Raw genomic sequence first — 26,082 nt, 5'->3', positions numbered from 1 at the left:
AAAAAAAAAAAAAGGTCTACTGAGTGCTGATAGGTGGTGATGTTCAGCCTTATAAGCAGTTTCCACCTGTGACATCATGCACCTAATTGATGCAACTGACCAATCAGTGCACACGCCTGGCGTTTATCAGCTGATTTATAGACTCTTTTCATAAATCTGGACTTCATGTTGACATTGAATTAATCTATCAACACGATATATTACTTGACATTGTGAGAGTTGAGCCAGCACTGTGCACTTCTAGAAAAAGTATGACACTTTTCAAACTGTACTGTATGCTGGTGGTTTAAACCTGAAGCAGGAGGCGGTGACCCCGCTGACCTGGAATGGACCCAAGGAACTCTGAAACTGTGGTTCAGTTGCTAGAGGGCCGACGAGGTAAGTGAACTGGAAAGGGACACGAAGAACACACAGCGAGACAGAAAAGAACATTCATGGCGAGAAAGAGCAAGAGGAGGATGACATGCTGGGTGGTGCTGTGATTGATTCACAGTGGCATGTTGTTTTTTCTTCTGCTGCTATTCAGCCATGTGCCCATCACAGCTTCCTGCATCATCCAAGCGTCATCCTCACACAGACACCCTAACAAGCGTCCAGAAGCGGGGAGTGTTTTCTTTTCTTAAAGTTGTCTCTGGTGTACGTTTGGGGGGCCTGTTTGGTGAATGTGGTAAGATACAAGTGATGTCGGGTGTGTTCTTGGTGGGGTTCTCCCCCATGGGCGTACAAGACACTTTTCAGTGATAATCATGTCCCCACCTCTTGAAAAGCAGCTTTTAGATTTTCAAATGACAATTTCCCATTGTAATGTCACAGTAAATGCCATAAGTTCTGAAATTGTGTGTCTTTCCACAGAGTTTTTGCCTTTTTGCTCACAAAGGCTTGGTTCTCTTTTAGTGTACTCTTATTTTGTTGTTGTAATTAAATCAAGAGCTTGTACTGATTTCTCAGTAGTCTGCATTTTCTCCTCTAAAATCAAAATGACATCAGCACTCTTTCATCATAAATCTATTAAGCTGCCATTTGTATCTGAAAATGACTTCACCATAAAATGTCTTTGTCATGACTGTCAGCGAGATGCACTTCTGCAGGTGTGGACTAAAGGACTTTCCAGTTTCAGATTTGGTTTAAAACAGCTTCAAAGAGCCAAATAAATAAATAAATAAATAGAAATTTAAAAAAATCCAGATTCATGTCACATCAACAATCCAGCCATCAATGTTAGTGCAGCCCGTACCTCACAGAGAGCCTGAGTATGTTGAACTAGCTTCTTGATACAGGCCTGAGGCCAAAGTCAGACACACACAGACACACATTAAACAATTTAAACATTTCTCTGCTCTTTTTATTGACCCATTCCTTTAAACACAGATTCATCATTCTAACACTCCCAACGTCTCACAGTAAAACTGTTTAATAATGAAATTACACATTCAGTTTTCAAAAGCTATGCAAAATGCACAATAAATCGTTTACATGAACGTAGTGGCTTAATCCACTTTGCAAAATATCACAGCATCCTGCCATTTTTTATTGGAATTACATAAACATTTATTACATAGACATAAATCTGTTTTGTTGTTAATGTCACAAAATGTACAGTAGGTAGTGGTATCCAAAACTGTTCTTACGACATCTTTTCACATCTCTTGGACACAAACAAAGTAAAAATTAAATAGTTCAAGCAAGCAAAGAAAACAAAATTAATAAAAGAACAATTTCTAAAATTAATTCTCAGTCTGTCAGTCTGCTTTAGGTGTCTCTTCAAAACACAATCCAAACAATACTTTTTGCATATATTAGCCCATTTATGACACATGAAGTATAATCTAAGTCACTGCCCATCATCTACTGAGGCACACTATTATTAAAAATGTTTTTACACTTCCATCTTCCAGGAGCTGCTGGTTTCCATTCATGCCAGTGCATTACAAAAACGGACTCAAAGACTGCTTGACATTAAGACATTAAGCAGGTGAGCTTTCGACTGCAGCCATGACACAACTTGCAGGTTGATTTTGACACCGTGCTGAAATGAATGGAAACCAATGGCTGCCTGGAAGGGAAGAGTGCACGCTAAACTTACAAGAAAAAAAAACAGCTTTAGAAAATGGTCACTCAAATAAACATGATGTGTAGATAACTAAAAAAATGTGACAAAAAAAAAAAACAACTTTCAAGTGAACATCCACTCTGATCCCTGCATGTATTCAAAACCAAACATCTTGAAGGGCTTCTTAGAAACACATTTAAAAATGTCAAATATCAGTAAAGAACTGTCCAGTCATGTCAAATCAACATGATCCCTTTGATACCTTACATCTCATTTTTACTAAGCGCCACAAAATCTACTGCTGGATGATCATTTTCCACAGATAGGTTGGCATTCAGCTCCTATGGCTGTGAATTTGGAGCAATTATACACGTCACTGGGAAAAGGGTGAGAAGTCTAAAACAGGCTGTGAAAATGAGTTTGTTCTTAGCTTTCCTTTGGAGTTTGTTGATTTTGAACCTTGGTGTTAAAAAATGAATTCAAGGTTAAGGAAGGAGCACTATCCTAAATCAAAATGGCCAGATCACGGTCACATGCACCTGCAGGTTCACAGGTTCCGTGGCTTGGCTTGCAAATTGTCTTATAAAACACAAACACCCAAGTGCAACAGTATTACTACCTACAGTAAGCACTGCTATACTAACTGTACTCCTGAACGCCTCACGTCAATGTAAACCGACATGCTGCTACATGCAAACACAGTGACTGTCAAAAGATGCTACAGATGCTCCTCCAGTGTCTTACATTGTCCCCATTATCCAGTATCTCTGACTATCGCTGTCTCTGTCCTGTAGGCAAGTCTGTCTGCAAATAGATGAACTGCCCGAACTCAAAACTACCATCCAGTGTAGCCTTACCCCTGAACCCTTCAACACCTGCAGTGCATAAATCAATATTCTCCAATTCATAGTCTGTGAACGGACAAACACACAAACACATACACACGCTGTCAATTCATAATTTTGCACCTTTTTTTTTGGTGGGAAAAAATGCAATAGAGTACATGGGTTCAAAATTTCAATGCAAGGGAAGAAAATCTCAAGAAAATCCTGCAGTGTGGTTTACAAACACATTCCCTCCTTAATAAACCACATCGCAGGTTTTTCCTCTGAAAGCATTCAAATAGTCAATGGCATCATTTCCATAGGCTCCCCAAGACAACTCCAACCTAAATCACATACAATAGTCCCTTGTACAATACAATCCAGTGCTAGTTAATGCAGCAACCCTTCACAGTTTGAAAACACATCCTTAGAGGTCCCAGCAAAGCCCAGTTTGGCCTCATGCGGGGTCTGATTTGGTTAGAAACAACTCACAGGCACTGGGTTAGTTCTCTGTTGGACACAGAGCAAAAGAAGTCCTTCTGTTAAATATGCTGTGCAGTATGTCTGTCTGTGTGTGTGCAAGAAAAACATGCATCTGCACAACCTGCAGGGAGCTGGAGGTTCAGCTGTAGCGCAGCAGGAAACGTTGGATGAACTGTCAGGAGGGTCTCTTGTGACTGCAGCAGCCTACAACATAAAATGGGATATATTATTCCCCACACTGCCAATACATTAAAGAAAAGAATGTATTCATTGTTAGGGTTTTTGTCCTGTTGATAAAAGGATGAGGCTGGAAGCGTTTTATATTCTTCTTACTGTCTTTTGAATCTCATGGAAAGACCAAAACCAACAATGGCAGTCTGTGTCTCACACTTAGACTCAGAGAAGCATTTTCCTCCCTAATGTGCAGCTTTGTTTTTAAAATGTCTCAGAACTTTCCTGAAACCACGGCCAAGGGAAATAAAGCATTTGTTTGTACATACTGTTGATTAACACTTTTTACATCAACTGTTCTTGGACTTTTTAAAGGCAAGAACTTTTTATCAATCACTATCAAAATCAACTGAAATCCAACATTTGTGTAGCCTGTCACGTGTTTTCAACTAGAGCTGCTTTCAGCTGACTTTTTCAGTCAACCTCATGCGCATCGAGCGGAACAAACATGCTTTGTGACCTCGACCTGAAGGCATTTCTACTCTTTGAGTCTATTTTCTTCATTTTATGGATGTGATGACAGTGATTTCTTGCTGGGTTCTGACCGCTGCCAAGTTGTGGGTGACCTACAGTCATCACTGTCCCTAAATGCATCATGTGTGAACAGAGAAGGAGCGCTGAAGCTGCTGATGCTCCTCTGCTAACATGGTGTGAACAGAATCATGTGCTGTCCTGCTAGGCTCTGACAGCGGTCACATTTACTTTCTCTGACTGTTACAAAAAACATGTTACAGCCCATCAGACGCTGCTGTAAGTCCAACTAAACACGTCTAAAGCAGACTAACTATTACAGACAAACTATTAACAGACTTTAGGAGACCTGCTAGCCGAGCAACATTAAGGTTACATGCAACCCATAATGCAACACTCTTAATCCGAAGTATCAGTCCCGCCACTGAAAAAAAACAGCTGTTTATTTAAAGATTAGTTGCCACAAAAAAAAGAACATCTTATATTCGGGCTCAGGCAGTAGTTTTTGGACAGCAATCGAGTTTTGTGGATTTATCAGGTTTTGAATGTAACATTGGTTAGTGGGATCGATTCAGCATTGGCTTTGAATTTTTCAAGGGCTATTTTGGGCTATTTTGCAATTTTTATATCTAAGAATTAAAAAAATTCAAACTCTGGCGCCCCCCAGTGGTAAGTGCCAAAAAAGGCACTGCCCTCCTTCCAACAGATCAGACCCAGGGGCACTGAGACGAGTTGGTGAAAACAAGTTGTTCTGATGGCAAAATCACATCAATATTTCACACATAGAGACACAGCGGCTACAAATCCTGAAGTCATCTTCCTCAGTTTTGTTTGTGCAATTAATTAATTCAGGTTTTTCCTTTAATCACCTGTCTGTATATATTCTATTCAACATACACGTGAAATAATCTAAATCAGGCTTGCGTTTGTCCCTGGATGCTTTAAAGGATTTCTAAAACTCTGGCGACGTGTTCCTCCAGTAAGAAACACTCAGAATGCTTCCACTTCTCAATCCAGCCACCCGACAGATGAGCGACAGCTCTGTGGAGCACAGCAGTCTGCAAAGTTAAATATTTGGCTGTAGTGGTATCATTGTGTCACTGGGAATTTTGGGGGATGCCAGTTGAGGATGTCACACTTTATAACATGCAGTGTCATCGCACCCCGTCCCGCCGAGCAGCAGTGTGGAAACATTACCTTGGGCGCCAGGCGAGCCATTCAGAGATACACTCATCCCTCAGTGTAATGCATCAGTCTCAGTCTACTTCACTCCAACAATCCCTCTATCTCTCCCCCCATCGCTCCTCACAACTGTTGGCAAAACTACTCAAAGAGTGGCCTGTGCTCCACAGTACAGTCTGTTCTGAGATCAGCTCTAAAAAATGGTAGACTGGCTGAGACACAGGTCAGCGTCTCAAGTACTATTAGGTTATTAATTTACTCACCTCCATGTCAGTTGTGTCAACATGTTAAGTTGTAAGAAAACAAACAAGGAGTTTGCTTCTGTGGCTCCATCTCAGCCTTCGATATCTCTCAAATTTGTAAAAAAAAAAAAAACAAGCTTGTGGAGAAGCACTAAGTCCAAAGTCATGACACTAGGGTGCACTGCGTTGATAACTGCAGCAATCTGTGATGTTGATGGCAGGGAGGCGTGCATGGTGCTCCCGGTCTTCTCGAGCATGTTAATCTGACCAAAGATCTATCCACCTGCACACTTTGACTGGACACGGCAGCAATTTTGGACACAACATCACAATAAAAGTTCTTACACTTGGCCGAGTGCAGCGGAATCATGACGTGCATGAAGCACGTGACTTAACGTCACTCAAGCCTCCACTCCAGAGGCTGAAAATAGGACCTCTGTTGGTGCTGCAATTAGATGCCCTCTGTAGTGTGAGACCACTTGAGCTGGGATGATTCAGGTACGTTTGGTTTTCACCTAAACTTCAGTGAGAGTCTTAACAACATATGACAACATATGATCATCTTCGTACGCTGTTAAGACAAATTATTCCTGAATGACACATCCAGCAGAAAAGGACACATCTGGAGTTGTTTTTCTGGCTTCTTTCAAAACTCTCCCTCCATTGTTTTGGCCTTAGGTTTTGCGACAGAGCAACATTTTGTTATTGGTGTTTCCAAAACTAATTTCTGTTTTTATGTCTCCATTTTACGACCATCAATTACAAAGATTTAAAGAGTCAAATTCAAAGATGAGATTTTTGACACTACTGGTCTCTGGCCAGTCAGATAGTTTGGGATTTATGTGCAGAGGTTTTGAGTAGGGCTGGGATCACATACTGAAAGAATTTCATTTCACTTTAAATCATTTTCAGTTCATTCAAATTTTTCATCACTAACAGAAAACATGTCAAGGCTTTTTCCATTACACATCCTTTCAGCTTACTTTGCCCAAAGCTCAACAAGATGTTTACCATGCATTTATCCTTTACCTCTTTCAAACGAGCTTGTCTGCTTGTCTTCCTGTGTGCAATGACTCAACGTAGGCCAAGGCACTCTGCATGGAGGTCAGACAGTAGCCCTCCTCTCCGATCAAATAGCTGAAACAGAGAGCACGTGTTAGAGGACGTCTGAACGTAAACATGGCGATCTTTGTGAGGTCAAAGAAAACCGTAAGAAGTCAAATCAGGGCATGTTTTATTCAGTTCTTCATTCTGACAGAACTGAATAAAACAAGGCATGACTGGCCACAAGAATCCCAAACATCCACGCACAGAACAGAGCCCAGTTTCTTCATTTTGCAGAAACCACCACATCAGCTTTTTCCCAGAGTGACTAAAGGGCCAAACAAGTCAGCTCAACCTTGACCACAATAGTTAGAGAAAGCGATCTTCCTTTTTCTCCACTTAGAGAGCCATTATACATTCATTAAAAGGGTGGGCAGCACGAGGACAGAGGGGGGTGATGGATGGAGGATTGATATGTGAGAAGAAGAACGAGTAGGGAGGAGGTTTTTTTCGTAGAGAGCACACAGGAGACAGAAGAAGGCTGGAGACCGAGTCAACTCTGACTGACCTTTAACTAACGAGAGCAAGACACGAGACCCGGCTGTGGCCAGGACGCTGCGCTGCACGGATGGACAAAGAGTGAGAGATTGAGAAAGGAAAGGAGATAAGAAGATACTTCTCCCTAGACTGCGGCCTGGAAACGGTGAACAAACTATGGCTGAAGCAGCGTTAGCTTGGCACAACAGCCAAATATTCATGCTGTGGACTGTTATGGACTACATTTATCTGTCAAGCCGGTTGTTTTTTTACGAACTTTAAATTCAATTCTTGCTTATGTGGGATGACTAAAGTTGTCAGGGGCTTTAACGTTGCTCTCAGTTTTGGATCCAGGTTCTGACTCTGGTGAGCAAGAACAGCAGTCAGTGAGGTACAAGGGAAAAATCTTAAAAATCCATCTTACCTAATGTACTTTTTTGAGGCTTTATTTATTGACTGTAGTCATAACATTACATACCTGGATATAAAATCCCGTATACACTGACTGATAGCTGACTCAACCAATCATTCTGAAGCTTTCTCATTCATCGCCTCAGGAGAACTCCAGCATATCAACCCTCTCGGAGCTTTGTGGCCTGTCTTGGTTCCACCTCTCCCTTCACTTCAACCCTTCCAATCCACTGAACTACATAAACATCACGTGGGACTTTATTTGTATTTTTATAGAGAAGGAAAACCAAATCCCAAATATCCTGACATTCCCCGGCCAATGCCAATCTAAACGGCTGGCTTTTACAACCCGCTGTTTTTATGGCCCTGCGTAGACCTCTCGGGTGTGGTCTGAGCTCACACGCAATGACACTCAGTATGATGTAGTATCTCAGACCACCTCCCCTCCCTGTTCCACTTGACTGCTTATCTTGGTATCTGCTAACATATATTCAACTTTGTGTGGCAGTTGTGGCGGATGTTCACAACACTATTTTAAGTACAGTATGCACCTGTCGAGACCAGAAAAGAGATCAGATGAAAAACTGGATACTGGACTGTCAAACAGCAAAGAAGAGTGACTGAGGGAGACGTTTTAAAGGTGAAACCCTGTTGGTGCTTTCTGTATTAGGCAGGCTCTAATCATAGACTTCAACTCTACTGCATTGCTTTGATCTAATTCCACGTCACATGAATGATTTTATCATCATTACCAGTAATTGTTTCTCATGGTATAAGTGGGTATTAAGCCCTATTCCTACAGGATGAGTTTTAACAGAGGATCTTGTGAGACCTCATGTGATTTAGAAATTAACCCTGATGTCTGCACAGGATAAGCGAAGTCTACATTTTGCTCAAATTTACTGACATTATCCCCTGAATATGATGTCATGGCTCTGTTTCAGAACTGGGGCGTCATGCCACGTTAAAAATATAGTTCAGAGTTATTTTGCCCACTTTCTGCATGTGTTACAAGCATAAGTGCACATTTGCAGCTCATTCAGTTCAAGTAACAGATTCTTTGTGGGTGACAACCCTTCATTTCTCCTAACCGTCCCTTCCATCACTCATCCTAAACGTCAGTGCAGCTGAACTCAGAGCACAGCTGTTTCCCGCTGTTCAACAACTGCATACTTGTTCAGCTGTCTGACAAAACAAAAAATGACCTCTGTGTTTGGCGAAATATAGTAGATAATCTCTGATGGAATTTCTACATTACAAATTATGGACAGGGCAGATTCGCACAGGATTAAGATAACAGACAACCTCTGTGATTGTTACGAATAGTAACAACAACAACAGCCTGTAGTTGCTACTTGCTGATGGTGGACATGAGGTTGCTGAGACATGAGTTTGAGGGCCGGAACTAAAACACTGAGCTGAACAACACTAAAACACTGATAATTCTCTGTGGGTTCAGTACTACCGCCACTTACCTCTTTCACATACTCATTTGACCCACTGTTAATACAAAAATGTTGATCAGTGCAAGATGGATAAGACACTGCTGGGTTCAGTCTGGCAAATGTTGATGTGCTTGGAAACTCTGTGATCAGTCAAAGCAGTTGCGGTGATGAGTAAAGATCAGCATCTTCTTCCATCGTGATGACTCACCCTTCATGAATGAACTCTTCCAAAGCGGCGCATTCAGACACCAGCTGAGGATACTGGCACCGCAGAGCCACGAAGGACAGGATGGGCAACAGGTCATCTGCACCGCTGTCAGACGAAAGGAGGAAGGAGGCGGTGAGATCAAGTAAAAGAGGAAAACAGAAGTAAATAAATAGAGCTGAGGGGAACAAATATAGAGTGACATTTACAGAGCATGATGGCATGTGCTCCCCGGGGGACTGAATGGAAACTAAATCAAATGTAGCCCTTAATGGGATGCGTGTTCAGGGATGGAAATGATAAAGCTTTTTTTTCTCTCCCTGAGATCTGTTGGGAGGACAAATTGCAGCCTGGGAGATGATGACAGCCTGATAGCATTCTCCCTGTGTGCAGACAGTGACCATTTGTTTATCAGGACTCACACGCAGGGCGAACTGCTTGCTTGCAAGTTTGCGTGAGAAGTGGGGTTGCTGGGCCGCGACTGACCCGGCCGCATGCAACTGGATATTCTCCTCCTGCAGGTTGTGGAAGGTGTGGACAGGCTCATGTAACCACTGAGACCTGGACCTCCCACACACACACACACACACACACACACACACACACACACACACACACAGTCGCAAGCCCTAGTCCTAATCTTCTGAGTACACTACTGTAAACACACACATCGATCCTCTCACACGAAAACTGGTGTCTCTGCATTCCACAGACACAATGCACTTTTCCCACATGCAGAAATACTGATTTCAGTGAGAAGATTAGGCTCCATTATGTGTTCGGAATGCATTCCAATTTAGTGGAGGATAAAACAGCAAGTTGGGAAGCAGCAGAAATGGGCAGAGGGGGAAGAATTCTTAATCAACAGGATACAGAGGAAGAGTGGTGACCAATTTAGCAGCACAATGGAAGAGAGAAAAGAAAGGCGTGTGGACAAAAGCACACGGGAGAACAAATGAGCTCCTAGTTGGTCAAGGACAAAGAACTGACAAAAATGGAAATGCTGGTCAATGAATAAAGGAGGGCAGGCAGTACAATAAAGTGTGTTTGTGTGTGTGTGAGAAATTAGAGACTAAAATGGAAAAGCAGAAAGTACGAGGAGAGCTGAATATGCAACGTACTGTAAATATACAATAGATTCACTCCTGCTGAAATGTGCTTGTCCGTCAGCAGAATACCGCAATTAGTTACGAATCCACTTCCATCCATCAGTCAGGCCTTGATCAAAAACACTCAGTGACGCCCAGAGAGGCGACCTGTATTTAGATTACTAAGAAAAGCAGCCACATGCGCGACTGTGCTGAGCTGCAAGCTGGACAGAAAAAAGGCGAACACTGGCAGAGTGAAGGCAGGAAAGTGCACAGTCCAAACCCAGAGTGTTCAAGGAGTCAAATTTAGAGACAAAACTGGAAATTCTCTTCTGAACGACAGTGTTCTTGCCAGAGTTTGCCTTAGAGGAACAGCTGTCCCTCTGAAATGCTGGTTTTGATTCAGACAATTTCTCTTACTCTGGCCAAGCTGCAACGATTTCCCCTAAAGGTGATTATAGATGATATATCATCAGATGCCAGACATGGTTGTATTCTTGGTCTATAAACAGGAAAAAATAAATACTCCACTGTGGTTTGGCCATGTTTGACTCCATGTATCCAGGTAACAAAACAAATCTCACACGACATGCTTCAGTTTTCATTTCTCGGAACTACATTTGGTTTCCAAGTTGTGCGTTGTAGGTGACTGGGAGAACACACAGAAATCCTTCAATCCGTCACAAGTTTTCTGGGGGAAAAGCTTTGAGAAGTGCTGTGCCCGATCAACTCTGCTACTCTGCCGTGTCTGATCACTTCACACGCGAGGCGATACAAGGAGACAGATATGGAGCAGCAGACATAGCCCCGGACAGTCTCCAAAAAAAACTAGTGGATCCACCGGAGGAGGGAAAAGGGACGAGACGAAGAGTGCAAGAAAAAAGACAAGATATCAGATAACATGTACGCAAAGAATCACGGCCCTTCTCCAAATACTGGATGTTTGTGGTTAGCACTACATGCTAAACAGATTATTCTAAAAAGCATTAAAGACATGAACTTATACACATATTTAACCCTTTAAACGCTGCTGACATGTCCCATAGGTTTCACGCCAACTGTTGAAAGCCCCGTTAAAAAGCTCCTAACCTGAACTGAAGACCAGCTCTCCAAACAACCCAGTAAATGCTCCTATTCTAGGACTCAGGTCCCCACCCACCGCAGAAAAAAAAATGTTGGCTCTCAAGTTTGTTTACTCGCGTTCACTAGTAGCCTCAGTCTCCGCTTGAACAATATTGATGCAAAAACATTCTCAGTCCACTAACTTACAGATGACTTCAACTTGGCAGCGATGAGGTTTGATTATAAGCACATCACTGCTTTCTCTCTTGGATGTGGTTCAGGGGATCACGTGAAGCCACATCGAGACACACATTAAAAACGGTTTCCTCTGCATCCATGTATTTGTCAGTGTTTCTGTCAACACAGCGCAGCTTAAATTGAGTCCACGGTGCGCTCCGTGTTCTCCATTATGGCTGCTACAACCCACTGAACCTTTGTCCGCCATCATTGTGGATTCCTCAAACCTCCATCTCTTTTCTTCTCTTCCTTAAGCCCCTTGTTGGGTCCTGGGTCTGTTCCAAACCCAGACAGGACGACCCACTTTTTAGGCCTGGCCAGGAAGAGGAACTCTATAGGGGGCAATAGACCTAGGAGAGCCCCTGCTGTGCCAGGCTTAGCTGAGCACTGATGAGTCCTGACAGGGCAGCTACCGAGGCAGAGAGGCCTTAAATGATGTTTGGGTACTTCCACCGGACTTTGGGACAGTCTTTCCCTCCCTATCATAAGCAAGGAGTTAATGGAGGTAGGGCTCTTATTTAGAAGTTTAATGAGGTCTACTTTTGGAGGAATTCAACTAAGAGAATACCACACAACACACAGGTAGCACTGCTTTAATGTAATCAGGTGTCTTATTTTGCCATTTTTCTGTAAAAGTATAAAGTGAGTGACGCCAGAACCCCAAAGAGCTGCCACATGTTGCAGCTGATGATGTACTCACATGGCGGCTGTTTTGGGTGAAGAGTCCCCCTCATGAAGACACCTGTAATCCTCGGCACAGGCACAGATCAGCCGTAACGTCCGGACTGTAACAGAACACAGCAAGAGCAGAAATTTACATTATGAAGATACAGAAAGTGAGCATTGAAACTTGAAAACAAAATGGCCTGTCGTAGTTAAAAAGAGCTACAAAATTAACTGGTCCCACATGACAGGAAACAAACAGGATCGTTAGAGGTAATTTGACCAATTATATGATCAAATGTGCACTATTACGAATGACTTTCACTGTGCCGACAGCAGCCAATGCTGCGTTTTTTCAATAAACGCCAAATGGTGCATTAAATCAGCCAGAGGTTCATGGAACGATGCACCGCACGTTTTTTAAATGTCGTACATAAAGCAGCTGCAGCCACCACCACAAAGAGAAGAGCACCACCTACAGAAACTTTATCAACAATCCAAAGAAAAGGACATCTCTGTACTGGCTGCATCCCAACTTGGTCTGATATAGACTTGAAAAGGTGTAGCCTTCAAAGGACTGTCTGTTAGTTAGGAGAACACGCTCCTCTGCTCTAAATACGAGATCCCAAAACTCATGAGTTCAAGCAGTCCTCGTCCTCCATGAAGGAGGTTCGGTTCTGACACTTTTTGTTTGGCGGTAATTATTTATTCTCAAATAAATAAATGGGACAAACAACACATTTACAGCAAATGTATGAAATAAAAAGACACAAAACTGGAAAGTGATTTGTCAACAGGAGCTCTGGGTGATTTTAACACTGAATGTGCTCTTCAGTAGGTCTCATTTTAAACCCATTTAATTTCCCACATGTGATTTCCCTTCCCCACTTCGGGGATAATGGCATCCCCAAATATATGTTTGCTTGGTTCTCCATTAATTAAGACTGCTTTTCAACAGACACCTACGTCGTGCTTCTGTTATTAAATTTCATCAGCTCTGCACATGTTCTCTGGGTGTACGAGCGAAATTGAAAGGATTTTGGCGAGCTTATTGGATACAACCCCATTTAAGACCCAGACCTCAAACTGAGCTTTAGGTGAACCTTACATACTGTAACACCATCTGTAAAAAAAAAAAAAAAAAAGAGTCTCTGCAGTGTTCAGCAAGTTTCATTTAAGACTTTAATACCAAATAGAATGCAATTTAATATGATGGACAACCAGAAGACGATTTGGCCTCAAATAACTGAAATTAATATGTTTTTGCTAAAACTGACACTCGCCCATTAGGACTTTTTAATACCTTCTTGGATACAGGGACGAGAGACAAGTCTGAGGTCATAGTTTTCTTCCTGAAAAGGGTGGACTGCCCTCTTTGGGTTGAAAGAATGCACTCCATGAATAGCTATGAGTACAAAATCAACACAATCTCACTCACCAATACAATCCAGCTTCCTCTGTGGACAGCAGTCTGTAATGAGAAGCTTGAGCTCCTGAACAGCAGACTCGTAGGGGTAGGAACCCTGCAGCGTGCCAGGGTCTTGGGGGAACAGTTTCAGGGGAACACCGACATCTCCAGGTGAAGCATCCTGGTACAGCTTCATACTCATCTCAAAGGCCTGCTCTCTTTCCCTGTGGACCTTCCTGAGGAAGAAAGACAAAGGTTAAAAGAGTGAAAACCCAGGCAGGCGTTCATCTGACAGATTTCATGGGTGCATTTGAGTCAAGATGAAAAAACATCAACAGCAGTTTGACACATTAAAAACCTCGTGGTGGTGACGCAGGGGTCTACTTTCAAGTGGCGTGAGTATTTATTCCAACATAACAATTAGCTGTGTTTGTGGGTGGGAAGCCTGAAGGGTTTTATCATCCTTGTTGCTCCATTAGCGACTCCTCCTGGTTAGCCAGAGCCCCTGCACGGTGGGGAACTGGAAGTTGGGGAAGTGTGAACCTCTCACTTGCTCGGTAGGTGTTCTCAAACTGGGGGCTGCAGAGCAATCGCAGGGGGCATATACAGTATGACCAGGGCTAAAAACGTGGCGTGAAACTGAAGGTGAATGGCTGACCTTCTTCACAGCAGGGGTTTTCACAGACATGTCAAAATAAATAATAACATTAATTGTTGCATTGCATTACAATAATTACTGGAAGGGAGTCGTCAGTGATATTAATAGCTACACCTTTGCTTTTCCTGCTCACCACTAGAAGGTCTATGAAGATTCAATTGAGTACAATGATGAAAGATATTCATAAAGAAAAGGACATGTTAACTACAAGATGGACGAACACCTCAGTGAAATCACTTCTTAGTTACCAATGTCAGTATTTTCATCTAAACACTCTGAGACCAAGCAGTCGTCTTTAAGACAAGGAAATACAGAAGATAACTTGACGTGTAAGCAATAGCAACGCAAAAAGTCCTGTGATGATGAGAAAAGAGGTACAAGTACATTTGGTTGAAGTCATAATATGAACTTTGCAACACAGCTGATGCTGTTAAAGACTATACTCGAGTGGAATGAGCATCAAACCAGCCACAGAAGAGGGAAGAGGCTGAGAAGAGTAGCACTGCCACACGCTGGTCACTGAGAGACCCTGACCCACACTCCAACCCACCATCCAGGCCAAACCTTCATGTTTGCTTTAAATGCGGCACAATAATAAACTTTACCACGACTGAATTCCTGAACTCCTTTCTGACCTCCTCCAAAATCCATCTCCTTCGCTGGGAGATGGATTTTGTTCCAGTGGATTAAAAATAAATCCCCCAAAAGTAACACAGTGATTCAGAGAATTATACAAGGTTTTACTGATGGAGAGTTTTACTTTTACTTTAAAGGGGAACGGCACAGATTTCTTCAGGCACACAGTCTTGATCCATTTACCACATGAAATTTCAGATGTGCTACAGAGAGGTGGATTAACTCTCAGAGTGAATCTCAATTCATAGAAAATGAACTTGTTTTACTCCATGAATTTCTCCTCTTTCTCTGAAAAACAGTCACTGAATACGGGAATGCAGAAGAACTCTCCTCTTGTGCTCCACCAGTCTTGTGATGTATGTTAAAGTTGTTACGGCTGTGATTTCTGATTTAGGGGCTGCCATGATATTTTTAATTTTATTTTTTTTGTCTGTGTGTACTTTATGTGTGTGTGTGTGTTTTTAACTGATATTGCATATTTGATTTACAAAGGTACCAAGAAACATTCCACGTTTAAGACAACTTTAACGACCTGGCGTCCTCATATGTTGACATCACATTTTGGGTTGTCTAGACCAGTGGTTCCCAACCTGGGGTCCACGCCACCCACTGGGGGGCACCAGAGATCACAGAGGGTGCGCACAATTTTATCTGCGCTGAGGCTGTGAGGTTACCAAAATTATATTTGTGCACATTAAATTTATATAATCCCAATAACACACCCAATTGGATAAGAACAAAAACCTACAACTGATGTTTATTTTTGCAAATAAAAGCTTGTAATAAATCACTTTATTCTTTTAGTGCATGTATGCAGGTAGCAGTTGGGGTTGGGGGGCCTGGCTTGTCTTGGACACAGGCAAGGGGGGGCTTCAAGGAAAAAAGGTTGGGAACCACTGGTCTAGACCACAATACTAAATTTTGCTCTACAAGGGCCTGGTGTCCACGTACGAGAACGTTATACTGCAAATAATAATAATAATAATGATACATATATATATATATATACTGATAACTCTTTGTTTTTACACTCATCAGGTCTCGCTCAGCCCAAATAGCAAAGAGAAATTAAAACGCATGCCATGCAAGAGTTCAGGTTTTAGGAGGTTAAAGTATGAGGACATTTTCAGGTCACACGGATTTCGGCACAGTACCTGAAAAGAGCCACCAGGGCGCTCCACAGGGGCCTGAAGAAGGCTTCCTCTATGGCCGCGAGGCACAGGTCTTTAGAGCTGGCCGTGTTCAGACACTCAAAGGATAACAAACACAGTGACAGAAGCTGGTCTGCAAGATGAAGAAAACAACACTGACATTCAATATCCAACTTTTACATTGACTGCAGCCTTAACATTTTCAACAACTGGAATTTGTTGAAAATCAGCATGGTAACACTCTTTCTATGCATGCGAACACAAACACACCCGTCCTCAATCATCATGCTCACCAATTGCAATGTGAATGTCTTTGACGACGGCCTTCATGTGTTCTCTCAATGCTCTCATCTCCATCTCCTGGACGTTTCCCTCGTCCTGCTCGGCCTGCGTCGAGGAATCGCAGCTCAGCTCTAAATCGGAGCTGGGCTCATCTGCGGTGTCATGGGGTGGGGTCCAGTCCAGCTGGGTCAGGAACTCCTCCAGGTCTTCAAACGAGTTCTCCTGATCCATCGTCGCCTGTGTGTGAGGCTCCTCCCTGTCCTCATCGTCATTATTGGTGTGGAGGTCGTGAGAGAGTGAGGGTGACGAGCCGGTGCTGAAGCTGTGGCCACCAACGCTACTGCCTACAGTCCTGGTTGGCTTCCTCTGGGCCGCTGCATGATCAATGACATTTTCACTTAAACAAATGTATTAATGCTAACGTAGCACCCATTAGTGACAGTGATCAGCAGTGATTTAACCTCTAGCGACATGTGGCTACAGAATGGCTCCTTTGCCATTACTACGATATCATCAGATTCATTACACCAATGACTTAAGGGGACTCAAATACAATCCTATAAAGGTGGGTCTTTAACTGGGATTGAAAAGTGCCGATGGATGGTGGTAAGTTTTAAAGGTTATACCGACCGATGTGTTGAAATTAAACTAATGTTAACTAGTGAATGTCAGTGAATAATGCCAGCCCGTCCTTCATAACACCCTGAGAACAAGCTACAATTTGTGGTTCACGCTTCACCATGAATTCATTATCAACAGTAATGATAAAGCATCATTCGTTGACTTTTTACGTCTGGATGAAAAACTCCCTTCCCTTCAACGGCAGCACTTTTTCTTTCAGCTTCTTTTCGAGCCCAGTCTTTTCTTGATCAACCCACCTGACAAACACCTGGCTCTGGCCCTACCTGGGTGACACAGGTTTTGAGTGCTGTGAGAAGGCCTCAGCGGCAGGGCAGGACTGTGGGGGAGGCCTTTACTGACGATGGGGTAGAGCTTGTTGTAGACTCTGTACTGGTGTTTCTTCAGCAGCTTCACCACTGGATGGTCAGACCGGCTGAGGACACAGTGCAAATGTTAGGCGAGCAACAAAATATATTCTGCAGTATTTGAACGAGAAGTGACTTTGAAATTCCCCCTTAAATTCTCCCTTAAATTCAGTTTCAGCAAAGCTGTTTTAACCCTTTTAGCCGCTGGTCAGCTGATCACACAGGGACAAAACACTTAAACCTCCAGAGACAGACAAAAATGACCTTACACTGGAATTAAAGAGCACATGCTGCAGTCAGTTACCTCAGCAGGTATGAGACTAGACCCGATACTAATGTGACATCATTAGGATTCTTCCTCAAGTTGGCTTTCCACAGTTTGGGCCAATCCTAAAGAGACAAAAAACACAGGAATGACTTATCGGCCTCCATATTTACACTTTCAATAAAAATTCTGATTGGTTGATTCATTTTGACAACTGTTTTCTTAAGTGGTGTGAGAAAACGATTTATCAGAAACAGCTACACATGCACGCATGGAGTTGTTTGCCTTTTAGCATCTCATAGAGTCGTATATTGAATACTCCACTAGTCAAACGAGGCAGGCGAAACTCATGGCACCTCTTTGAGCTTTGGGACCTTGAAATCTTTCATCGGCTTTGACAGATTTATAGTGATTACTCTCAAACTTACATGATCTTGCTCATATTCCAGTACATTGGTGTAGAGAACACGCTGCTCTTGCTCCTCTGCTGTCAGCGCGCCTGATGCTGCAAATCTCCTGTTAGGACAAACACACAGAGAAAATATTTGATATTCTATTCTATACTCGCCAACCTTGAGAGCATCTGAGTTTTTGAAAATCATGACTCACTGATGTGTTTCTGGTCTTCACAGTAAGAAACTTGTATCTATGTACAGTATAACCTATAGGTTACACAGTGTACTGTATATTGTATCTTTGATGCAATGACCACTGAACTAAACACACAAAGAACACTGGAAGGACATGCTGATTTATTTCACATATTATCAGTATTGATGCAAAGTTAAATGTCATATACAGCACAGTGGATGTACTATACAATCATATCTTATTTCCTGTCAGACTTAAGTCAGGCACTGTTAAAATGCCAATCAAAATTTGAAGATGTTAAACAGGGTTTTCCCACTCTGTGATTTCTGAGGGCGTATTTTTGGTGAAATAGCAAAAATGACAATAAACTATCTTCAAATCTGTGTGGCTGTGAATGATTTCCAAAACGGAATCATCCCTTTCCAACAATTACCTGAATGCTTTACTCTACCCTCAACACTTCTATCTTAAAGCGGTTAAAGAAAGAAGGCAGCAGCTAAAAACAGGAGAGAGCTTGAACCAAACAGTGGGTTTGTACCTGTTGGCCTCTTCCTGTAGTCTTAGTCTTCTCTCCTCCATCTTCCGCTGGAGCTAATGTCACACAAACATTAAGGAAACTTCGAAAGATCACACTCCTCACGTGGGTCATAAGTGATGATGTCACCCACTGACCCACACATGCTATACACAGTAATCTACAGTTAAACTTATTTCTTCCTCTCACATGAGCCTTTCTCTTATGCTAGACGGTTTCAAAGCAATGTTAATTGAACATCACGATCAGGACTGGCCCTGAGTTTTGCACTTAAATGGTGTTACTTTCCATTTCCAGTGATCTGGGAGCAAAAACGTATCAGCTGCTGAATGCCTGCGCAGGTCAAACAGTCTATTTACCTTTGAATATTTGCTTCAAGTCACATAAGAAATGGGAATACAGCATCACAGTGGCTGACAACAGAAGGATACAGCGTCCTGTCTGGCTCTGGCTATGATGAGGTTCTCCATCATCTGCCTCTGGAGAGACAGTGTCTGCGTGGGAAAAGAGGACGTTACCTTCAAAACATGCATTTATGCAATTAAATATGAGGAGGAAAAACAACAGGGAAAGTTGCAACGTGTGAATTGGTTCCGTAGAGAAAAATCCAGTTCATCTCACACACACATGAGAGTCTGTAAATTAAATACTGCTTATATACTGAAAACCTGCAATAAATGCTGCCTGAGGTCCTGGTCCTGGCGTCTAGCTGACTGAGCAGTCATTTCACTCCTGAGCGCGTTTTAGTTTGGCGCTTCCTCCGTCACTTGTCGTAACTTTACCTTCACAAACGCCTTTAGTTTTCTCCAGTAATCACGGAGCTCCACTTGACGCCGAAACATTTTCCGAATCTGAATGATGAGTTCACATGAATTAAAAACTGAGATGGGGATAAAATTGGTTCGCTTACTAAGCGCTGTAATTAAGAAGTCAAACTACATGTTATGCCTCTCGCTTACCATCTTTTTTACCAAAGAGATGAACACGAGGAGAAGAGAAAGCTGTTTTCGACAGTTATCTGGCAAAGTAACAGACACAGCAGCCAGACCTCCACACCACACCACCCGCTCCCACGGCCCTCAGGTATTCCTTCAGCAACGAAATACGGCAAGCTAACGTAGATACCCGGCCGGTATCCGCGTGAACTTCAAAATAAAAGAACGCATTTTATGTTTGCGGTGAGTGGAGTCCTTCCTGAGGTTTAGAAAAGTTAAGTATGATGAGAGCAATCACGTGGGTAATGTTTTATGATTACCCCAACACGGACAGGGACAAGTTTTCCACAATACACTTGTTGAAACTCACGTCTGTGTGGAATTAAGGAATTCGAATAGGTTTTATTTTGAACTAGTGAAGACACAGCTGAAGGAAGTTAAGTGATGGTATAGCGTTACACCAAAATGAGTCCATATAAAACGATTCAGCCACTTTGTACATAATATGTTATTTATTATTTCAAAGATGTCTTTTCCTCATTAGAATTGTAAGGCTTTACAATCCATTTCCACACGTCAAGTGGGTAGAAATGTTTAACACTTTACATGACTTGACTCACAACAGTTAGAAAATCAGTGAGGTGCTACTCCCTCATACATATTGCACATTGGCTTTATGTTGGTTGATATGGGCTTAATGTGCAGCCTGCTGTACAAGCAGACATTAGCTGTGTCCCAAATCAGGGGCAGGATCCTGCACAAACCTTTGAGACACGTCCTGCGCTGGACTGAACCTGGAGGCAAGACTGAAGGGCACATCTCACTTATCTTATATTCCTATATTACATCTGTAAATTGTTTGCTTCACAAATAACAACAATTCTTTTGCCTTGATCTTGCAGAAATTGCAGATGTGTCATTTCCACGTTGACATCACAGTCAAATGCTGCATGTAACGTGCGCACGCATGTCAAAGCAGTTACTGATCAAAGGCACAATAGTCTGAGTAAGAACAATTTAAAAAACACCCTTTTTTCATTTTCTGCAAAGATGCAGGCCAATAATGCAAAGGCTGCCACACACACACACACACACGCAAACATACCAAAGACGTCTTCTGGTAGGCCTGACCAGGTGTGAGCCTTGCCAGACGAGCTTCATAATTGGCTTTCAACTTCTGGTTCAAACGTGATGCTTCTTCAATGGGTGTCAGCTCCCTGGAGTGCATGCACACACGCACACACGCACGCGCACACACACACACACACACACACACACACACACACACACACAAAATGTAATAGTATTTCCAATCACAGGTCTAAAATTTAGCTAACTGAATTTAAGACATTAAAGAGTGCAAGAAAACATGCTCTGAGTGGAAACTAGAAGTGACAGGTCTGAGAAATCTCTTTAATTCCTGCTGTGTTGTTCACTTCAGAGGATATCTGCCATTGACTGGAGCAATAGGTGCCATCTTTGATAAAAACCAGCCCTTACTTTTTGCTTGTGTCCTGCGACTCCACTGTTTGTAGTCTCTGGAAGATTTCAGGAGACAGAAAAGGCGAGACCTCCACCTCCCCGCCACCATCCGACACAACCCTGCGGTGACCAGTTTTTGTTGGGCTGGTTGCTTGACATACTGTGTCAACAGGGGTATCAGATGGGGGGAGAGAGTGTTATTGGCTTACAGGACAAAATCATGTGGCTACACATTGGCTGGTTTTGATTTGTGAACCCTGGGGCAGGCTCCAAGTTAGCAGTGATTGAGTGGTATGTTAATAGAAGATATGCCTCTGACTGGAGGGGATGTATTCACCAGTGTTTGAAGAGGTGGCTGCTCGGTGGACATCAGACTGATGGGGCTCTGACTGGCCAGGTGAACAGGAAGAGGACGTGGAGACGGCAGCAGAGAGGTCAGGAGGGTCGGCACTCTTTCCTATAAATGACTTAGCTCGCTCCAGACACTGCTCAGCCAGCCTCAACATCCGCTCCACCTCCACCTCCACCTCCACCACCATCTCCCTCTCCTCTGAGGCCGGGGCAGAAAGAAAGAAAGGACAGAGAACTTCATGTTTTTTTTTAAGAAAATCACTCATAGATGGTTAATCGAATAACGTATATAAACGTCATCACATGGCATTTGATATCTGATTGAACTTTGCTCAAACAATCAGCCACTGTATTCAAACAGATTAGTTCAAGTCTGGATAGAATGATTAACTACATTGGCAGACGGTACTGCATTTTGGTCTGGTCCCAAGAGTTGGAATGGTCCCATCCACCAATCCACATTGGACTGCCACATGCTCAAACCTCAGAGGCTTGTAACTTGGTTTGTAAATCTCGTCTCGTCAGCCTCAGCTGAGATCCTCATCATGGCCCAGAAGAGAAATGGTATGTACAAATAATATTTTATCACACCTTAGAAGTCAATTAAAGACGCTCAAACCCCCACATAAAGCATATGAAACTGGTTCACACCATTAGCTGCCATATATCAGATGTTGACTCTGCATGTGTGATTTCATGGCACATTTACAATGTTAAGTTGTCGTCTGTTTAACAGCACCACAAATTACACATTGTCCAAAATGATCATAAAGCTGAATCAACGCCTCTCTAAAGCAGTTTCAACAAAATCAGAACATGACTCTAATGCCAATGTGGTGCATCACCATCACTAGAGATTTACTTGCCAAACAGGAAGTCTACCCATACTTGGAGCTCAGCGGGTGTTAATTTCAGGCCCTTGAGGGATGGGATCTGGTCTTCTCCCACCCTGAAGTGGAATTTGTCAGTGACCCTCCCTGTCTTCAGAACCAAGGGCCAGGACTTTGCTAGTTAGAAAATCATGTGTGACCATGATAAGAGCATGAATGCCGCTCTCTTCTTTGCCCTCTCTGAATCCACTCTCCGTAGGATCATTTTGTGACTTTATATTTTTTAATAGACTAATAAATAGCACAATCTAAAGCTAATTATCCAATGAAAGGACTCATGGAAGCTATAACTTAAAGCTGCAAACTCTAAATAAAGGCTCACAGCTGTAAGTAAAGTAAATAAAAGCATTTCACAGTCTCTACTGATGCAGTAGTCCGTGAAGGATAGCCTAATAATGAAGCAGGTTCACTGTTAGATATTTAGATAGAGGCTCTCAAAAGTGACATGTGAAAAGTTGCATTTATTGGACAACACTGCAGTCGTGCAGTATCACAGTCGACAAGTTGACCACAGTGAAATGCTTTGGGCCTTCCTTGCCCTGAGCTGGGCCTTTTCATGTAGCGCTGTCTGCCAATCACGACATCAAGTTAAACAACCTTGCTAGCAGTTGTTAAACTCGCTCTCAGCTGGAACACAGCACCATATTTTTTGGCTGGATCGCAGCAATCCTCAGGAGCACCGTGACCAAACACAGTGCAGCAACACACTTGGTTTCCACCAGGTCCTGTTAGCTGAGATACAGAAGAGAAGCAGACAGAGCTCCAGATGGAGGATTAATTTTTTCAAAGGTTGACTGAAGGCCCACTGGACAACTCTCATAAGTAACAGAGAAAGCAATCACGATGTTAGATATTTTATCATACAGCTTAGTACATATCTTTATCATCGCTCATATATGTCACTCCTCATGTCTTACTTTGTGATCCAGCTTCCTCCAAAAGTGCATGAGATATGAAGTTGATAGTCCGGAGGTATTCACAGTAAGCTTCCTGCAGAAAGACCACAAGCATGTAGTATCATCTTATCATTATGGGCTACAGGGAACATAACAACAACAATAACAATAATAATAATCAGAAGAAGAAGAAGAAGAATTACTGCCAACGAGACAACATGGCAATAGTAACAAGTCAGGATTAAAAATAATATTAGACCTTGTTGCTAAACTTGACTGGTCAAGATGAAAATACATTTGTTTCTAAGCAACTGAAAAAAAAAAATGTAAATGCATGATAATACAGCACAGAGTAGCAACAGAGGCTTTCATACAGTGCATTAATTACATTATGAGACAAACATTACATTCATCTGTGCAGAGTCATGGCGATATTACATCAGTGTGATGATTACGTTGTGGCGTAATCTTTGAGATGGCTTATTTCTTTGGCATATCTGACGCAGTTTGTCCTATTAGAAAAATTACAAATCTAACTCAAAAGTAATCTAACATTATCACAACAGCCTAAAATACAAGAGTAGCAACCATTACATTTCATGAGCATGACTACTGAAATAAAAGCGCTCCTGCTTTAGGAATTACAAACCAAAGAGTTACTTCTTAGTGTAAACTGAAATCAGTAAAAACTGTGAAGGTAGTAGTGCACACATCTCATGACAGGTGAGGTTCATCGGATGACCATTAACAGCGCTGAGCCGCTGACTGACAGCAGCCGTGCATCCCGGCTATAGGTGAAAGTCAAACTGAAGCAGGTTTAAGTGACAGGTTAGCTAGCTAACCCACTGACAGCTCCCGCCCCCTCCGTCTGTTTACATCACAGTCTGTTTCCTGTGGCCTTTAAACCTTCGTGTTTTCGTCGCGGTCGAGCTGTGAAGCTCAGTACCTTATGTCTGTTCCCTCCGTCCAGCTGTATTGCTACTTTAGCCATTTTCATGGCAGTTTGAAGGGGCTTCACCCCGCTGTCAGCTGTAGCCATGGCAGGAAGAGGTTCGCCTGCTCCTCGTCCTTCTTCTTCTTTGGCTTCAGTCTTGGCAGAGTGTAAACAAACTTTAAAGAGCTATACTGCCTCCTGCTGTACAGAACTGGCAGAGCAAAGCACGAATTTACCCCAATACTGATATCAAGTGAAATAAAAACAAATGTGAAAAGTATTCCCGGATATCACATTATATCTCTGTCACTTTATAATACAGCTGCACACAGTAGTTATTACACAATTTTGTGGCACAAAAGATTATTGAAAAATACTCTCATAGAAATGCTTGTGAACAACGTACTGATCCACAAGGTAGACATTAAAATTAGACATTGATTTCAAATATTTTCTTTCTAAGGTTTTCTGCTATCCGTCTTTGCTTCATCACAGCTTCTGTCTGTATTTTTAAATCATTATATATGTTTTATTAGTGTAATTGTCAGTTTTATCCTGTGCAATATTACATATTTTTCACTCTTCTTACTGTGTTATTTGTACTACCGTGGAGCAGTGCAAAAACACTCTTTATTATCCATATCTTACTCATGTGCAATTCAAAATCTTCCACTGTCAAACTGAACCGTCCTTCTGAAAGTCAAAAGATAAAAATACCCATTAGTAAGACAATATATTATATTATATTATAATGAAGCAGTCAATGAAGCAACATACTGCTACTGACACATGACGTGAAGTTGCACATTGCAATACAGATCAGCAGCATCTCCTCATGCTATCAGGACAGACAAAGGTTCAGATGATGTTGGCATATGTAAGTGTGGTCACGCAGAGACAGGAAGAACAGATCGTGAGAGATCAACAACCTTTCACACAGAACCGACGTGTGATAAGTTTGCAAACAGCATTAAACCATCGCTGATCTTATCACAAGAGAAGAGCTTGAGATGTCATTTTGAGCAGGGCAGCTGACAGCCACTGCCTTTTTGTTATCGGCATAAGTAAGTCTTTTTTTTTTTTCTTTATTTTAAGATGTTACGACCCCTTAGCTCGTGATGGTAAAGGGAACGAACATAAACCAGATGTAATTGGTAAAATAAAGTTATTTATTAAACAAAGGCCGATTAATTGTCAAACGATACAAAAGAGAACAAAACTTACTAGAGGAAACAGGGCCGATGGCTGCTGCTCAACACAAAGAAATAAATATAACAAAAAGAGGACTCACTAAAATTGAGTCAACCACTATAAGTGTATAACAAAGAAGAGGAGATAAAACCAAACTCTACGGGTGTAAAACATAAATACAAAAGAGTCAGCACCCCTGTACCTAGTGTAACCTAATACAGCGTGTTTTTCCTACCAGGGGTGCAAAACGGGATCAGTATTTGAATCTCTCCTGGGCCAGCTCCTCTCAACACAACTAAAGGGCCTCGTGTTAAACTAACTACAACGTTACAGGCTTAGAGGCACATATAGCAGGCCGTGCGTCTAAGTAACAGCCGCCTCGACTGGTGCGCTCGGCGAGCTCTTAAGGTGTGGTCAGCATCCCCCGACTGGTGCCCGGAGGCTACGCCAATCACCAAGCTGGCCAGCGCAGGGTGATGACGCAGGCCACGCCTCCCCTCCACAGGAGCCAACCACCAGTCGGAGACGACACATTGCAATCAACATAAGGACACTACACCGCGAAAGGGTTACACACACAGGTGAACAAACTGGAACTGGTTGCAAACTTGCATGGTGATGATATTTCAGATTAGCTTTGACTCAGGCGACCAATAATGTTAAAAGTGTTGCTTGTACTGACAAACACAGATAATTATCAAATAAATCAGCAGTTG

General features: G+C 42.4%; 1 protein-coding gene across 1 annotated transcript; it reads right to left on the bottom strand.

The window, feature by feature from the left end:
* Positions 1–1,314: 1,314 nt before the first annotated feature.
* vps9d1 (VPS9 domain containing 1) lies at positions 1,315–24,316 on the bottom strand. The gene is made up of 17 exons (XM_076732591.1): positions 24,188–24,316; positions 23,263–23,335; positions 21,442–21,654; positions 21,123–21,264; positions 20,728–20,839; positions 19,119–19,181; positions 18,691–18,743; positions 17,990–18,077; positions 17,601–17,686; positions 17,216–17,364; positions 16,322–16,684; positions 16,032–16,161; positions 13,614–13,819; positions 12,213–12,297; positions 9,129–9,233; positions 6,513–6,620; positions 1,315–3,561 (listed from the first exon to the last, which is right to left on the bottom strand). The coding sequence occupies exons 1-16, from the start codon at positions 24,278–24,280 to the stop codon at positions 6,518–6,520; spliced, it is 2,064 nt and encodes a 687-aa protein (XP_076588706.1). The 5' UTR covers positions 24,281–24,316; the 3' UTR covers positions 1,315–3,561; positions 6,513–6,517.
* Positions 24,317–26,082: the final 1,766 nt, after the last annotated feature.

This window comes from Chaetodon auriga, chromosome 6, assembly GCF_051107435.1.
Source record: "Chaetodon auriga isolate fChaAug3 chromosome 6, fChaAug3.hap1, whole genome shotgun sequence".
Taxonomy (NCBI): domain Eukaryota; kingdom Metazoa; phylum Chordata; class Actinopteri; order Chaetodontiformes; family Chaetodontidae; genus Chaetodon; species Chaetodon auriga.
The sequence above is the reverse complement of the archived record's forward strand: the minus strand, read 5'-3'. Positions and strand labels throughout refer to the sequence as shown.

What these genes read in the sequence shown, in the direction of transcription:
- vps9d1 (XM_076732591.1), bottom strand. Translation starts at nt 24,280, where the DNA reads ATGGCTACAGCTGACAGCGGGGTGAAGCCCCTTCAAACTGCCATGAAA. An exon ending in GGAGGAAGCTGGATCACAAA is followed by an intron (nt 21,655 to 23,262) that starts GTAAGACATGAG and finishes CCCCGGCCTCAG; the next exon opens with AGGAGAGGGAGATGGTGGTG. An exon ending in TCGCAGGACACAAGCAAAAA is followed by an intron (nt 20,840 to 21,122) that starts GTAAGGGCTGGT and finishes CATGCACTCCAG; the next exon opens with GGAGCTGACACCCATTGAAG.